The sequence below is a fragment of the Schistocerca piceifrons genome, chromosome 2, assembly GCF_021461385.2.
Source record: "Schistocerca piceifrons isolate TAMUIC-IGC-003096 chromosome 2, iqSchPice1.1, whole genome shotgun sequence".
Taxonomy (NCBI): Eukaryota; Metazoa; Arthropoda; class Insecta; order Orthoptera; family Acrididae; genus Schistocerca; species Schistocerca piceifrons.
The window spans coordinates 581310782-581329083 of record NC_060139.1 but is presented as its reverse complement, the minus strand read 5'-3'; the positions used below and the strand labels follow the sequence as shown (position 1 = coordinate 581329083).

The following is an 18302-nucleotide window of genomic DNA, read 5'->3' as shown; positions in this document are numbered from 1 at the left end:
GGAGAAACTTGAAAATATGTGCCCAACCGGGATTCGAACCTGGGTCTCTTGCTTACTAGGTAGATGCTCTGACCACTTTTCACCATTCTTTTTCTTTTTTATCTCCCCTGGACAGGACAGGGAACTACAAAAAGAAGAAGTACTTGCCACCGCCACTTGTGTCCCAAAAAAAAAAAAGTGACTGCACCTCTTCAGGCGTTGGTGCCTGTCTATGCCTGTCCCAAAACAACTAACACATTTCTAAAAGGGGGTAGGAAAGGAAGGAGTTAGAGGAAGAGAACACACAGGGAAGCGATGAAAATGAGAGCAAGAGTGTGGGGACTTCCATTTGTCTACCAGAATTCCATGAGTCGCTCGCGCAATCAGATAGTGGAACATCAAAACGCGTCTTCTCGAATTTTTATGGAGATTCCGTTTGCAGTTCGTTCAGAGCATCATGTTGGTAAAATAACCATTAGCATCATGCTCTAGTTGGAAGGCGGGTCATGAAAGACACCCCATAGAAAATTTGGAAAGAACTACTTGTATCTAGCGTTGTGAACAAGTGTACAGTGTCGATCATTAAGGTATGTCCAGTAACACTGTTTCGATTTCTTGTCGGGATCAAAAAGGTAGCGGACCGTATGGCCTTGTATCCAATACACAGCGTCAGTTTCCGTTGCCGCGTAATGAACCTCATTTGGGAATAAAAGCGCCTGGAAAGCTATCTGAGAAGGCGTCTGTTGGCTAAGGAAAGCCAAGATACGCTGCGCGAGCCTCCAGACTTCAGACGACCGACCACATGAGAATCGGTGGGCGTCTGTGTCGTCCACACCACAGTGAACACACACGGGGTGCGTCAGCGAGGTGGATGCGTTGAAGCGAAATTGGTTAACCCGTTTGCCATTGACTTTGATATACCAAATCGATTTGACGCTGATGTCAAGAAGGCCTGCATGCACTGTCGTTCTTAGACGACGCCATATGATCTGGGGAAACTTGTATTCAATGGGATTGGGGGGCCGACGCATTTGTATTGCATTGTGTGTCCGATCCATGGAAGCGATAAGAAGTGCAGGACGTAACTTAATTCCAGAAATGATATCTGAAAATATTAAAAAGGGGCGTGGAATGTCTGGCAACATTGATAACAAGACTGGGGCTGATATGGAGACAAGCGCATATTCATGTAAAAGTAGTTCAGTGAGACTCGCTGGGCAACAGCGCCGGACTTTCAGTTGGTAGCTAACGAAAAGTGCAATAACTCAGTCTGGCATGTGGAATAAGCCAACCTCAAAACGCTCCTGTGGAAGGGCAAGGGAGGCAGGTTGAACTTTGAATAACATCCCGCTGCAGGGAAAGGATCCCATCGCCATCAACATACAACGGATGAGGGTAAATTGATATTGTCGAATGCCTGACTGAAACCAAGCAATGCCAATGCACCAGGCAGATGTCGAGACCTGGCGAGTGCAGTATGTCGCTGTAACGGCAAAGGGCCGTATGAATATTGTTGTCACCACCCAGGGAAATCTGATCAAGGGTCGTGATGTACTGTGCTGCCTTCTTCAGTCATGATGCCAACAAAAGGCTGAAAATTTTCATGTCGTTGTTGAGTAGAGTGATAGCCCAGTAATGACAGATCTGCGATTGCCCTTTAATCTTGTATTTCTGTAGCCAATGTAAACAAACATATCTATAGCATGTACAACTTCTTTGAAACGACAATGAAATTATAATGTGCAGTGAAGAGGACGAACATCTGGCAACAGCATGCACCTTTTAAAACTCTTCCGTTCTTGTGAGTAAAATTCACTGTTAGAAACTCATGTTTTTTACCTCTAAAATGCTTTCTCTAATTCAACAATTTTTATCATTAGCAAAAGACGCAAAATAACCTACACTGCCCTTGGTCTGAAACTGTGAAAAGACGTCTATACTCTTCACTAACAACAACCATGTAAATAAACAATACTCCACCTGAAGATGATGGTGTGGACCATCGAAACACATTGTGGCAAAATAAACAAGTGTCTGACGCAGAAACTTTTTCGTTTGTAGTAATCATCTTGGTCCAGTTTTTTTCACCTTGAAGAAAAGCATGTATACCTATGCTGTGAAAATCATGATCCTGCTTTCTCAGCCACTGGCGCACGGAATTTTCCAAGGTCTCTGCAATGAGCTTCTTTGAGCGGGCCAAACAGATGAAAGTCTGATAGTGCAAAATCCCTTTTTTTCTGGTCGGTGAATATTTTCGGTAACCAGCGTGCACAAACCTTGGAGTAGTCCAGTTTTCTTCATAATGGCCATCACACCGTCTCTATCGTTGGTTACATTTGTAGTTACCCGAGAGTCGTCACTGATGATTTGATCGACACGCTGAATGTCGTGTGAAGTCAGTGCAGTCGCTGACCCGCGCACTGCGTTTCATCAGACAACTGTGTTTGCCCTTCAGCTTCACTGCAGCGACGAAGCCATTGTCTAACGGTGCTGACGTCAGTCGTAGCTTCTCTCCATACACCATATTCAGCCTTCCATGAATACAATTGAGCTTTCCACCTTCTGGAGCGAGGAATTCAATCACAGAACGCTGTCTTACGAATACATCAATGTCGGCCATTTTCTAAATGTACGCAGTGCAGCCCGTCGGTTGATGTAGGCCGCCGTCACTGGGGTGGTCTGTATCAGAAGGTTTGCCGAAGTGCCCCAAATTCATGATTACTACATTACCTGTTTAATGAAAGAGTAAAAAAAAATACGAGGCATTACTTTCTGACTCGCCCTCGTACAAATGGGGAGAATATTGTATCTTTTGCCGTTTCCACCTAAGGTCGGAAAAGTTAGTCTTTCACTTATTTTTTCTTAGCGGGACTTGCCTTTTCTTTCGTCTTCCCTTCCCTCAACTTCCCGTGGTTTCCTGATTCCACGAACAGTGTTACATTTGTTGTTGGAAGCAACTATCGTCATCCTGTGAATAGGTGCCTTCCCGGACTGGAATGTTTTCCGCAGCCACTTAAGCAGCAAAGAAGTTTCGATTTTTTTACAGTTTCTTGCTGTTTTCAAGATTTTTATTTCGCGCGATATTGTATTCACCGAAAGTTACATAAAAATTTGTAAATTAATACACGTATAAATATAAACACTTTTAGTAAAATGTGGTTAGGGGGCTTAATAACAACGATCGTCATGACACTACCCCCATCCCCAAACCTCCCCCTCCCCCCCCGTCCCCGCCCCCCAGCCGCGCTCTTCTGCGCTTGCACCCTGTGTAGTTCATGTAATTACTCATTCGTCAGCTGTGACCTGTCTGACGACATAAGGGACTGTCCTCTGTATTTCTCATTATTGAGTAGAGCTGATTTTCTGCACGTTTTCACGAAGTGAACCGGTCCTTTCTCGGGACATGTATTCATCACTTGTATTTTCTTCTTGCTTCCAGAAACACCGACGAACCGGACCCCGACAGGCTCTGTCGCTGAGCCGAGCACTCCCACCACCTCCATCGAGATGGGGCTGGACTTCCTGGTGTCTCCGCGGTGCTACCAGCTGTATGCCGCCGCCCTGGTACGTATCCTGCCGACAATCGGTCACGCGGCTCTCATCCTCTGATGACTCTTCATGTCGCCTCTGTATTCTTAAAATCGCTATAAGTCTGCATCAGAGATTAATTTTCATGCTTTGCAATTCTGCATCTTCTCGTACCATTCGTAAAAGATACGAGAGTACAATAGCATGCTATACGAAACTTCCTGGCAGATTAAAACTGTGTTCCGGACCGGAACTCGAAACCGGTGTCTTTGCATCTTGCGGGCAAGTACTTTGCCAATTGAACTACCCAAGCACGTCTCACGACCCGTCCTCACAGCATTAAGCTTGCCCGCGAAGCATTTTTCATGGATCCAGCCCGGGTCAGGCACAACTGAACAGCCGGCAAATGTCAGCAAATAAAACTTTACTTTGCAAAGTTCTAAACTACTGAGAGTAATTCCTGTACAGAGTAAAAAAGAGTGCACCACAAGTGTACCTTTCAACTTCGATTCTAAAATCGGGGATATATCATGCTTCTTTCAATTTTACTGGAAGCCTATTGAAAATAGAACCTACTGAAAAGTGTACTCCTTTCAGTACTATAATTTAAAAAGGGATTATACAAGAGGAAATCTTTTTCGCTCTAAAATTCGTTGAGTGTCTGCCGCCTTCCCTTTTGAATGCATCCACGTTATTAACCACAAACCCCATGAGGAAGTGCATATAGGATGAACCAAAATTGGCGCAGTCAGACGTACCAGTGCAATTCACTACATACTAGCAGCACAAGAATATCTGAAACCAAATTTTCGTCTTGTGCATATTTTTCATAGATAATGCTCGTCAAAGAAAGGTAGTTTGTCAGCACTGTAATCACATGTCCAACAAGCATCTTCATACAATATTGTGTAGCTGTTCGACACAGTTGGTGTAGTGAGTACGGATTTGCGTTAGAATACTCGAGTTGAGTACTATTACAGGTTGGTTCAAATGGCTTTGAGCTCTATGGGACTTAACACCTGAGGTCATCAGTCCCCTAGAACGTAGAACTACTTAAACCTAACTAACCTAAGGACATCACACACATCCATGCCCGAGGCAGGATTCGAACCTGCGACCGTAGTGGTCGCGATGTTCCAGACTGAAGCGCCTAGAACCACTCGGCCACACCGGCCGGCATTATTACGAGTCTAGGTGCATTTATTGTTCTAATTTTAGACTATGTAATGTGATTTCTCTCTTCTTAATCGTTATACAGCAACTACAGTAAGTATTATACCAACCACGTCCAGTTATTTCATGCGGATGAAAGAGGTAAACATGATAATTGCTGGAGCTCATCCAAGAACATCCTGCAGGCACTTATTCAAAGAGCTAGAGATCTTTACTGTAGCCTCACAATATATATACATTCTCTTATGAAATTTGTTATTAACAATCCTAACGAATTCAAAAGTAATAGCAGTGTACATGGCTACAACACTAGGAGAAAGGCTGATCTTCACTACTCAAGGTTAAATCTAACTTTGGCTCAGAAAGGGGTAGATTATGCTGCCACAAAAGTCTTTGGTCACTTACGTAATAGCATCAAAAGTCTGACAGATAACCATATAGCATTTAAAAGGAAATTAAAAGAATTTCTTAATGGCAACTCCTTCTACTCATTAGATGAATTTTTGGATATAGTAAGTGGGTAATTTCCTCAACCCCCCTCCCCCCCCCCCCCCCAAAAAAAAATTAAGTGTCATGTAATATTTTGTGTAATGTAATATCTTGTATAGGCACCTTTTATTAACCTGACACGTTCCACATCATTACGAAATGTCGTATTCATGATCTATGGAACAAGTACTAATCTAATCTAATCTAATCTAATAGTTGCTACTAAGCACATCTAACTATAGCCAGTTACACCGTACAAATACACTGAAGGGAAAAAAATCGCAACACTAAAAAATAATTAATGTAGAGTAATGGAATTTCGAGAATACATTTGTCTAGGTAACATATTCAAGTAATTAACGTTGCAAGATCACAGTGCTACGTAAACCACGGGAAATGTAAATGCTGTTACCTGTAGAATGTTGAATGTAACCACGCAAACGTGCTTTCATTGTGTTGTACAAGTGCCGGATATCAGTTTGTGGTGTGGAGTTCCATGGCTGTTGCACTCGGTCTCTCAATACGTGGACGGATAATGCCAGTTGTGGATGACGCCGGAGTTGTCGTCCGATTATATCCAATATGTGCTCTATTGGAGACAGAGCTAGTGATCGATCAGGCCAAGGCAACATGTCGACACTCTGTAGAACATGTTGGGTTACAACAGCGGTATGTGGGCGAGCGTTACCATGTTGGAAAACATTCCTTGGAATGCTGTTCGTGAATGGTAGAGCAACAGGTCGAATCAGCAGACTGACTTACGATGTTGCAGTCAGGGTGCATGGATAACCACGAGAGTGCACCCCAGACCATAGCTCGAGTTGTACGTCCAGTGTGTCTAGCACGGAGAGAGGTTGGGTGCAGGAAATGGCCTCCTTCTAACCAACAAACGGCCATCAGTGGAACCGAGGCAGGACCAGTTTTCATCATAAAACACAACAGATCTACACCCTGTACACCAATGAGCTCTCGCTTGACACCACTGAAGTCATAAATGTTTGTTGTTTGGGCTCACACGCTACAGGGTGTCTGATCCGGAACTGTCCTTGAAGTAACCGATTTTTAATAGTTCGTTGTGTCGCTGTGGTGCCAAGTACTGAACAAATTGCTGCTGCAGATGCAGTATGATGCGCTAGAACGATATGATGAACACGATAGTCATCGTTCTGAGTAGTGCCACGTGGCTGTCCGGAGCCCGGTCCTCTTGCTACCGTAGATTCTCGTGACCACTGCCACCAGCAATCATGTACAGTGGCTACATTCTTGCCAAGACCTCTGCAGTACCGCAGAAGGAACATCCAGCTTCTCGTAGCTCTATTACACGACCACATTCAATTCAGAGACGCTTTGATAATGGCGTCTTTGCCAGGCTAACGTCAATTCGACAAGTCCAGCTCACAGGTAACTAACGCTCATGACCGTTACAATGCGACTGGCGCGAAATTTCAGTAGACATAATCATTCAGATGTTCACTACTGGTCATTTAAATTGCTACACTACGAAGATGACGTGCTACAGACGCGAAATTTAACCGACAGGAAGAAGATGCTGTCATATGAAAATGATTAGCTTCTCAGAGCATTCACACAAGGTTGGCGCCGGTGGCGATACCTACAACGTGCTGACATGAGGAAGGTTTCCAACCGATTTCTCATACACAAACAGCAGTTGATCGGCGTTGCCTGGTGAAACGTTGTTGTGATGCCTCGTGTAAGGAGGACAAATGCGTACCATCACGTTTCCGACTTTGATAAAGGTCGAATTGTAACCTATCGCGATTGCGGTTTATCGTATTGGGACATTGTTGCTCGCGTTGGTCGAGATCCAACGACTGTTAGCAGAATATGGAATCGGTGGGTTCAGGAGGGTAACACGGAACGCCGTGCTGGATCCCAACGGCCTCGTATCACTAGCAGTCGAGACGACAGGCATCTTATCTGCATGGCTATAACAGATCGTGCAGTCACGTCTCGATCCTTGAGTCAACACATGGGGACGTTTGCAAGACAACAACCATCTGCACGAACAGTTCGACGACGTTTACCCTTGACGCTGCGTCACAGACAGGAGCGCCTGCGATGGTGTACTCAACGATGAACCTGGGTGCACGAATGGCAAAACGTCATTTTTTCGGATCAATCCAGGTTCTGTTTACAGCATCATGATGGTCGCATCCGTGTTTGGCGACATCGCGGTGAACGCACATTGGAAGCGTGTATTCGTCATCGCCATACTGGCGTATCACACGGCGTGATGGTATGGGGTGCCATTGGTTACACGTCTCGATCACGTCTTGTTCGCATTGACGGCACTTTGAACAGCGGACGTTACATTTCAGATGTGTTACGACCCATGGCTCTACCCTTCATTCGATCCCTCCGAATCCCTACATTTCAGCAGGATAATGCACGACCGCATGTTGCAGGTCCTGTACGGGCCTTTCTGGATACAGAAAATGTTCGACTGCTGCCCTGGCCAGCACATTCTCCAGATCTCTCACCAATTGAAAACGTCTGGTCGATGGTGGCCGAGCAACTGGTCCGTCACAGCAGGCCAGTCACTACTCTTGATGAACTGTGGCATCGTGTTCAAGATGTATGAGCAGATGTACCTGTACACGCCATCCAAGCTCTGTTTGACTCATGCCCAGGCGTATCAAGGCCGTCATTATGGCCAGAGGTGGTTGTTCTGGGTACTGATTTCTCAGGATCTATGCAGCTAAATTGCCTGAAAATGTAATGACATGTCAGTTCTAGTATAATATATTTCTCCAATGAATACCCGTTTATCATCTGCATTTCTTCTTGGTGTAGCAATTTTAACGGCCAGTAGTGTAGTAACACGCCTATTAACTTTCTTTTATGTCACACAAACTCCTTCCTGGTGTTGCAATTTTCTCTTGTCTGTATGTTTTCATAGAGATATTAAATGGAGTAATCGGTTAAGCTCAGCTGTATATAACGGAAATGGCACACTTTGAATCGCTGACAGGATACTTGGAAACTGCAATTTCTGAATAAATACAGCGTAAGTGTATGGGACCCATGTGAAATTGGTCAACTAGAGGTCATCGAGCGCGCACTAAAAAGTCCGGTGGGAATGGCCACAAGTTAGTTTGACTCGTAAGGAACTGTAACAGAAATGTTAAAGAACCTGCTTAGAAAACTCAGGAAAGCGTCTGTCGAGGCAGCAAGGGTGAATATCCTTCAGCCGTCTACAGATCGATCTCTTATAGATAGTAAGGATAACATTACAAGTAGCCATTGGTTTTACGCTCCAACCTTATTATATGTCGCAAAACAGATGACATTCTGCCAGAGTCTTCACAGAGTACAAATGTAAATGGTGAAGATATAAGCTTTTACAGAGATGTTCTGAGAATTAACGTGGAATGTTGCAAGAAAGGCAACCTTCTCCTGAAACGGTGCTGGATGAGTTTGGAGAACCAACATTCGAGACAGATTCTAAAATTATACAACTCCCGTCATCGAACATCAAGCCAGTAAAGCTGTTGTAAAACAATACACGCATATTCGAGAGGACGGTGATTCAAGATACCCGTCTGACTAGATTAAGGTTTTCCATGGTTTTCCTAAAGCGCTCAAAGCGAATGCCGGGATGGTTACTTTGAAAAGAAACAGCCGAGTTCCTCTCCGAGCGTGGGCTCCGTCTCTACTGACCTCGTCATCAGCGGTGCCTTCATCGAACGTCTCGCTTAAGTAGCACAAAAACAAGATAATGTCTATTACTAAGCGTACGGAGGAATGCAGTTTATTTTTAATGCACACTGTTTGCGAGAGAAATTGAATGGTACTGAAATGTAGTATCCTCCGTTATATACTTTATACTGGATTGTGGGGTGTATATTGAATATTTCGACTTTCGTTTTTCGTTAGTTGATCTCTATTTGCTCCTTAGGGCAAGTCGAGTAATTGAGATTTGTGTAAATTATTACTAGGAACCGATAGTCCCGAAGGCTATAACTGACGGTGTCTATAGCAAAAAAAAATTTGTTTTCGGTTCAAAAAATGATGTTTCGTATGTCGGATTGTCATTTAGATATAGAGTGTCAAGGACGCTGTCTCCGAAAACCGCAGCTAATCCACTCGTACGAGTGAAAGTTCGCGAACAATCGTATTAGCCCGAAGACTCTTTTATGATTTTGATTTCAACATAGAGGATCAGTTAGTAACGCCCTTTTGCCGTCGATGTAACTGTAGACTTGCTCAGTTTTACAAGGGCAGAGGAGGACGTTGGGCGTGGCCTCTCCTAGTATTTACATCGACATTGCCTGAATCGATACTCACCTGAAGCGGTTTTGGGACACCACGGAATACCAAATCCTCTCCCTCCAAATACGAGTGCCGAGTCCACTGTCTTAATCACTGCGACACCACTCTCGCTTTTTTCTCAACGAAATTACGTTGCAACGCTTCCGCCAGCTGCGAGTGCAGACGTTACACAGCTTACCCGCATACCTGAACGGCTGCAGACGATGGCACATGGCCGGTCGGCGCGTTTATGCCTGCACCTGGGCTGCGAATCTTCAGAGCAGAACGAGAACGCCGTAACGGAGACGTGGCTTACCCGCATCCTCTCCCCGCGATTAGACCCTTTCACCTTTCATCTGTTTACTACATACCAGCTAGCGTTGTTGAAATGAAAGGTGGGCGATTCGTGTAGGGTCTTCAAATAAATCATGGATGCCATTAAATAATCTTTTATTGCGCTCACAATGTCGCCGAGATTTCCTATGAAAATAACCTCTTAAACTGAACTCCTTAAATTTCGTACCATACTAGGAATAGTTATAAAATAATGAGGCTACTGCTGTAAAAAATTGTACTATAAAAGTATACATATTTAGCTACTGACACCCTCAGTATACACGCCTGCTCCATCGCTGCAACGCTCCATGAGCATTTTCCATTGTGGAATCAGTGCTGGAAGTCTTCCTCGCTCCTTGTGACGTGTGCTCTTTTTTCTTTCACTTCTTCAACTTGAAATCTTGTGCCTTTTAATGCAGATTTGACTTAGGAAAATAGATAAAAGTCACATGTTGCTAGGTCAGGCGAATAAGGTAGGATGCTGTTCTTCGCTAGACACCACTTAACAGACAATGCGGTATTCGTGATGCAGAAGGCGTGACTTGTTCTTCCACACTTCGTGTTATTTTTTTCTTACTTTGTCAACAAGTTAAGCAAGAACCTCAAGGTAGTAATGTTGATTAATAATTTGAACTTCAGGAACCCAGAGAAGAGACAGAAATTTTATGAATATCCAAGAAAACAATCATCATCGCTTTGAATCCTCGTTTGTTCATTCGAGCTTTCTTCGCTTTCGTTGATGCTGGGGCCCTTCCTATGCATAAACTGGCACTTAGTTTTCGGATCATGAGTGAAAAACCAATATTCGTCACGTGTCATCATTCTTTCCAAGAAATTCAGATCATTTTCAGTGGTATTCAAAGTGTCATTGTAATTATTTTCACGATCTTCCTTTTGTTCGATTGTGAAAATTTTCGGCACCTGTTCCACAGACGCTTTTCTCATGTTAACTTCGTTGTGTAGATATGCCTTACGTATTCTTTGTAAATTCCTACAGTTTCACTAATCGATTCAATACTCAAGCGACTGTCGCATCGAATCAGATTACTTACTTTTTCGATATTTTCATCCGTTTTTGATGTCAAAGGCGTCTCGGAGGTGAATCGTCTTCAACATCTTCTCGGTTATCTTGGAAATGCTTGAACCACTCAAAAATCGGCGAACGTGATAAACTGTCTTTGCCATACGCGTTTTTAGTAACACAAAGGTTTCAGCAGCAGTTTTTCCAAGTCCCATGCGCAACTTCACGTCAGTTCGTTGCTGTATTGTTTCATTTATCAATTTTCCGGCAAAATAGAATAACAGCGCTCACACAAACGAAGACAACTGCCACACTGATGCCGAATTCGACCTAGAAGGCTTCGCGCTTCATACCTATTGGTCGTTTACCTTCGACGCGTGCGTATTTCATCTGTGACAGCATCGGTCTTGTTATTTACAGCCACACCTCTTATCACAGACGTACTGCCTCAAATTGCCTGAAGCCTAATTACAAGAGCGCTGGCACGTAGTTTCGTAGTTATCCGCTTCATCAGCGTCCGTCCTGGTTTGGTACGCGTGTAAGCTCAGTAGACAAAATATTACTCATCCCCTCGAAAGAGCACACTGGTTGTTTTGGAGCTCTGTAGCTGGTGTAGGAATGGTCACGTGACCGTCCACCACTGACCTAAGTCATGGCTGTGAAGTGCTGAGTACGTGCTGAGTATATTGTATAGAATCGACGCAGTAATAAGGACCGCTGCGGAGATATGACAGAATGACAGAAACAATATATGTCGCTTGGGCGTGCCCATACCATAGGGTAAAAGAAGTTGCCCGATTTGTCGTAGTATCGACAACATTGCGAAGGAATTTGAAAGCAGTGGACATTTGGAGTCGGGTACAGTCCAAATGCACACAAAGGCACATAATGTAGCACGTCTTCAGTGGGCCAAATAACAGAGAAACTGGATACTAGCTCACTGGAGGTGGGCGGTATGGTATGACGAGTCGCCGTTTTTCCCCTCTTAAAATGATGCGAGGTGTCCAGCTAGCCGACGATCCAATGACGTGGGGCTGGTCGCGGCGGAGGTTCGAGTCCTCCCTCGGGCATGGGTGTGTGTGTTTGACCTTTGGATAATTTAGGTTAAGTAGTGTGTAAACTTAGGGACTGATGACCTTAGCAGTTAAGTCCCATAAGATTTCACACACATTTGAACATTTTTGACCCAATGACCCCTTTAAAATACAGTATTTGGAATGTGTAGTTCAGGCCGGAGTTGGGACTGTGATTTTAGGACCATAAGTTGATTATCGTGAATACGAGTCAGGATATTTTCAACTTTCGTAATCCTGTCGTCCATTATTTTCTTATAGTATTACGGACGTTGATAATTTTTGTTTTGGGGCCGTCCAATTGCGACTGAACGAAATACTGTTTTTGTACCATACAGCTTTGCATTATTAATGCACCATAATAAGCAAAAAGTGCCAGAACTGTTTGTAACCTTTATACACAATGCCCTAAATCCAAACTAAACACTATAAACATTCCAGCTCACTGAAGGAGCCTTGCAAAGAACGAAAGCGATATGTGTTTGCCATAAAAATTGGGTTTCATTCAGTTCTTATTAGACAGTCACAAACTAAAAATTATCGACATACCGTAACGAATCGAATGCTGATTTCAAAATTATCGATGACTAAGTGTTCCACTTCCTTCCACGTCTTCATGAAGAGTGTACTGTGGATGGCCCCATCTTCCAAAATGACAACAACAGTGTTCACATGGCTGTTGGCACACGTTTTTTATATGACCAGCGCTCAGGCGTCTTCTCGCATCTCGACTGGCTGCCTGTATGGTTATTAATATTTGTAATAGTACAGCAACGTTATAAACTGAAATAAAAAACGTTTAAATTTTAAAACAAGTTTTCGCAGTTCCCTATCCCACCGTAAGTGCTTATCAAAAAGAAAAAAATATTTATACACACTCCTGGAAATGGAAAAAAGAACACATTGACACCGGTGTGTCAGACCCACCATACTTGCTCCGGACACTGCGAGAGGGCTGTACAAGCAATGATCACACGCACGGCACAGCGGACACACCAGGAACCGCGGTGTTGGCCGTCGAATGGCGCTAGCTGCGCAGCATTTGTGCACCGCCGCCGTCAGTGTCAGCCAGTTTGCCGTGGCATACGGAGCTCCATCGCAGTCTTTAACACTGGTAGCATGCCGCGACAGCGTGGACGTGAACCGTATGTGCAGTTGACGGACTTTGAGCGAGGGCGTATAGTGGGCATGCGGGAGGCCGGGTGGACGTACCGCCGAATTGCTCAACACGTGGGGCGTGAGGTCTCCACAGTACATCGATGTTGTCGCCAGTGGTCGGCGGAAGGTGCACCTGCCCGTCGACCTGGGACCGGACCGCAGCGACGCACGGATGCACGCCAAGACCGTAGGATCCTACGCAGTGCCGTAGGGGACCGCACCGCCACTTCCCAGCAAATTAGGGACACTGTTGCTCCTGGGGTATCGGCGAGGACCATTCGCAACCGTCTCCATGAAGCTGGGCTACGGTCCCGCACACCGTTAGGCCGTCTTCCGCTCACGCCCCAACATCGTGCAGCCCGCCTCCAGTGGTGTCGCGACAGGCGTGAATGGAGGGACGAATGGAGACGTGTCGTCTTCAGCGATGAGAGTCGCTTCTGCCTTGGTGCCAATGATGGTCGTATGCGTGTTTGGCGCCGTGCAGGTGAGCGCCACAATCAGGACTGCATACGACCGAGGCACACAGGGCCAACACCCGGCATCATGGTGTGGGGAGCGATCTCCTACACTGGCCGTACACCACTGGTGATCGTCGAGGGGACACTGAATAGTGCACGGTACATCCAAACCGTCATCGAACCCATCGTTCTATCATTCCTAGACCGGCAAGGGAACTTGCTGTTCCAACAGGACAATGCACGTCCGCATGTATCCCGTGCCACCCAACGTGCTCTAGAAGGTATAAGTCAACTACCCTGGCCAGCAAGATCTCCGGATCTGTCCCCCATTGAGCATGTTTGGAACTGGATGAAGCGTCGTCTCACGCGGTCTGCACGTCCAGCACGAACGCTGGTCCAACTGAGGCGCCAGGTGGAAATGGCATGGCAAGCCGTTCCACAGGACTACATCCAGCATCTCTACGATCGTCTCCATGGGAGAATAGCAGCCTGCATTGCTGCGAAAGGTGGATATACACTGTACTAGTGCCGACATTGTGCATGCTCTGTTGCCTGTGTCTATGTGCCTGTGGTTCTGTCAGTGTGATCATGTGATGTATCTGACCCCAGGAATGTGTCAATAAAGTTTCCCCTTCCTGGGACAATGAATTCACGGTGTTCTTATTTCAATTTCCAGGAGTGTAGATATGTGGTGTCTGTTGTGTCGGAGATGTCCGACAGAACGGAAACCACGTATATATGAACGACTATGGTTTCAATGTGGACGCATCATATCTTCCGAACCCCTGTGGAACTTAGCGAATGCTACGGGTAGTCGGGGTAATGGATGGGTGTACTACTTGCACGTGACAGGTTACGCATTTGGGTTGGACGGGAATCGTGTCCGGACGGCCGAGGCGGTCCCTACCCACTGCTAGGGACGGCCTCGGACTCGTACACGTACAGGATAGTACTTTGGAGATTTAGCTCAATGTGATGTTGAAAACTAGCGGTAGACAACAGCTGCGTCTGTCGGGACTCTTGATCGACGAACTGGCACCAGCTTCTCGAAATGAGCCGCTGATGATGAAGAACATTTCCCAACCACTTCATCATATTTTATAGATTTTTTTCCCTGGAATACAGCTGCGTTATGACAGATCTAACGGCCAATAGGCCGGCGACAGCGCGCCATATCTACCGAACAATCACGAGCAAGCGCACCGCCAAACATGTGGCAGTATGGCATCCCACAATTCACCATAACACCCTTGACATAGAAACACCAACAACGTGCTATTTAACGACAAATAAGCCACCATATCCCCCCCTCCCCCCGCCATGAATATGCTGAACTCACCACTATGCTAGGTGTGTTAGATTAGAGAGGATGACGCCAACCGTTTTATGTGTGGCCCTTCTGCAGAAGTGTGGCATCTAATGACGATGGTGATTTCTTCCTTCTCCGCATAGGACAATAAACCATTCACCCTACGATTATTCTTTTCCCGGTCGGAACGTATTACGCACGAGCCAAGACAAATGCGGCGACATGGCTACGAGCCCAAGCTTCGCGATGGTCCGAAGAATGTGCTGGATTTCAGGAACCACCTGCGACTGTGTGCAACCCGAAGTACCAACAATATTTTTCTAATTTCCTGGGGAGTGCGTACGAGATCCTCCGCGCAGTTGGATCCTTCTGGGAATGAGAAGCTGATGTTAAACACGATTAAAAGGCATACTGTGACCATGATGAAACGCTTATTTCCTTCAGTTCTATGAGACGACGTACCCGGAGCCAGAAGCGCAGGAGAGGAACGGACTTATACTGATCCACCTACTGAGATTTTTTTGCCCTTAGTCACTTGAGAACGCGTATCACTTCCTTACTGAAAGAGTCCGGTGGATGGTATCGATGTAAACTAAAAAAAAAGGTTCTTTTGTTTCCATTCCCAAAAAAAAAGGCGGTTAAGGCAACCGTCCTAGAGAAGCGGAGCGTCATGGTTCGAGTCCCAGTCGGGCACACATTTTCAATGTTCACCATTGATTTATTTCAGTGCCTATAGGCGACTGAAGCCCTGATTTCTCGTAATATCAAAAATTATTTATACAGTAACTGTAATAACCGCTCGTAAAAATCTATTTTCCGCTTAAAGGTCGTATATATTCTCATGTGGCTCAAATTTTCTCACATGACAACGCCGCTAATACCATTCCTTCATTCAGCCTGGCTCATACTATCACCTGGAACACGGTAAGGACTTGAGCTATATCGGCCACTTAACCTAATCAAAATGATGGTATAACTATCCAAATTAGCAAACCGGTGTCAGGAGAAGTCTCTTACAGCATTGCGCTCGGGTGAAATCCACTACAAGTGATAATCTTCATACTCCATTGATCATTTTGCAATATGCTTCGTAATTGGTAGATAGCAGGTATAGTGCTGAAGTACACCCCACCAGCACAGCCCAAGCAAAGTGTACTGATTGCTTGAAGGTTTCGTCTCACTTCGCCTTGCGACAGTTACGAGGTGTTACGAAACTCCCTACCTAGGTGTATGTAAATTTGCGTTAGGTCTGGTGGTGCCCATTCTGTCTGATAACAAGTTCGGGGAAATTACTTTAAAGTAGAGAAACGAAACATGCAATTCTCTTGTATTTCATTTTCATGAATAAAATCTTGTGTACATTCAGCTGTATTTCATTAATATACTGTTATTGGATAATGCATTCAGCCGTTTTATTGGTGGATTTAATTCACATGATCGATTTCAATACCACGCATTTTCATCTTTAGATGTGGCTATGGCAGTGCAACCAGTCGAGACACTGAAATACTTATAAAAGGTCCCCTCACCAGGGGATTGATTGGATTTAACCTTAATCCCGAACTTTAGCAGTATCTGGGATACACCTTCCGCCATATCAAATGGACTTGGTGGAGCTATTGTGCTCCCTATCAAGAGCAAGCAGTGCCTTTCTACTGTGCAATATAGTCTGAAGTCGGCAAGAGAACATGATACTGTACCCTGCGATTAATGCGAAAATGCCCATAGAATCTGACTAAATGACTTCAGTACGACTAAACAGGGAACGAATTTGGATGATTTAAAACAACATTTCCCAAGCAAGGACATCTCTTCTTATTAATCACAGAGGTGGAAACGGGCCGGTGGATGCATGTAAGCGAAAATACTAGCAAACCATACTCCATGAAAAGGATGTTCATGAAAACGAGGTATTATCTCTTCGAAGGCCTCTCTTTAAAGACAGCTGATACTTATTACACCAAGAGCAACTTTTGTTCCTAGTTTCCTAACAATCGTCCAACGGCAATATTTTCCTACAGACGGCAGCACTGTTAGCAAATCGTCGATATTCTGCCAGTAACACAGTTTCAGCCTCTCACTAACGTTGACCGCAACCTCTACCCGGCGAAGGGCAAAATTCTGCGAACGGGAGACAGCTGCCGCTACTGTCGTGAGCACGGTGAACAGAAACATTGGTGTGCCATTGCGAATGTTTTCACCTTCACTGCAACTGCTGAAATGTGACAGGCGAGCTAAAGTTTAAGTTCAAATGTCTTCGAGCGTTCGAGAAAAAGTGTAAAGTCGTTTATTCTTTGTTAATATGCCAAACTGTACTGTTTACGGGCCCACAATACGCCACGGGAAGTCAGAAGGTACGTCAGTGAAGCATTTTATCTTTACCAATCCCGCAATTTTCTTTCCTGATGTATCTCGCATATTTAAATTTACCACTTGCACCAACCATTTCCTGGACAAAGGTTTGGAAATACAGAAGACTGCCTGTTGGGATTGTTGCATCACACACAAAGAAGAGATTTTTCGTAAAAAGTATAGGACAATCGTTTATTCGTGAAAGACAAACAAAAGGTCAAATCTGTTGCACAAATGTTCTCTCATTCAACTATGAAAGCTTTGCATTATTGCGATGAGGATTTCCTTACAAATCGCTGGAAATCTATAGCAAATTTTTTATTAAATTCAATAACTGGTTTGACGATTTCACTTCGAGTACACTTCACTTCTCAAAGAGAGTGTAGGGAAGCAGCCTACTCACGCTGTAGTAAATTCACATCAGTTTCCATTGTGTGCCAGCCAGTCTGCTGTAACTAGCTCTGACGTCATAAATGTTGCGCAATACCTTAAAAGTCAAACAAATGACCTAAAACTTTTCTAGCATGTCAGGAATAATACTAAATTAATGTGTGTTAAATATCAGTTCGATAACTTCAGCCATTTTCGAAATTTGGACGTTTTTCTAAATAAATCATTGGCGCAACAGAAAAGAGCTAGAGACTTCAAAATTTATATTTAGATTCATCTTTCATAATGATTTAATAAAAACAGTACTTTGGATTTCACAAATTAAGATTTTAGTGGAAATTCATGATTTTGTGGTTTTTGTCTCAAAACTGAAGGAAGCAAGCTAGATTAAGTAGGCTAGTAAATAAGGCTAGGATCTTTAGATTTAAATAGGTTGGAGGTCCGCTATGATTATGAAGATGTGTAAAGTTTCTTTTGAATACCTATAAAATTATAGCGATAGTGGATCTCAAAAGGGCCAGTTCAGAGCTCATCTACTGCGTGCAGTGTAATTTAATTAATTCTCTCGCCCAGAATATTTAACTTAGCCACGTCAAAATTTTATTATCAATACTTACCTGCGTGCTGAATGCACGTTTAAATTAAGAGCTTCTTCGGCCATCAGCAAAAGAAGCTATAAATTATTATGTAACTTGAAGTGGTGCGTTACTAGCCCAGCGGCTAGGCGAGAGAGCCGAAAAGATCAGGCGTTCCCTTAGCCGTCC

The 18302-nt window shown here is 44.5% G+C and overlaps 1 protein-coding gene across 2 annotated transcripts in view; it reads left to right on the top strand.

Moving 5' to 3' along the window:
* LOC124776965 overlaps positions 1-18302 on the top strand; it is a 252457-nt gene that overhangs the window by 123309 nt on the left and 110846 nt on the right. For both annotated transcript variants that reach the window (XM_047252205.1, XM_047252204.1), the window contains exon 2: positions 3419-3543. In XM_047252205.1, coding sequence (XP_047108161.1) covers positions 3487-3543 — 57 coding nt within the window. In that variant the 5' untranslated portion in view covers positions 3419-3486. The remainder of the gene's footprint in view (positions 1-3418; positions 3544-18302) is intronic.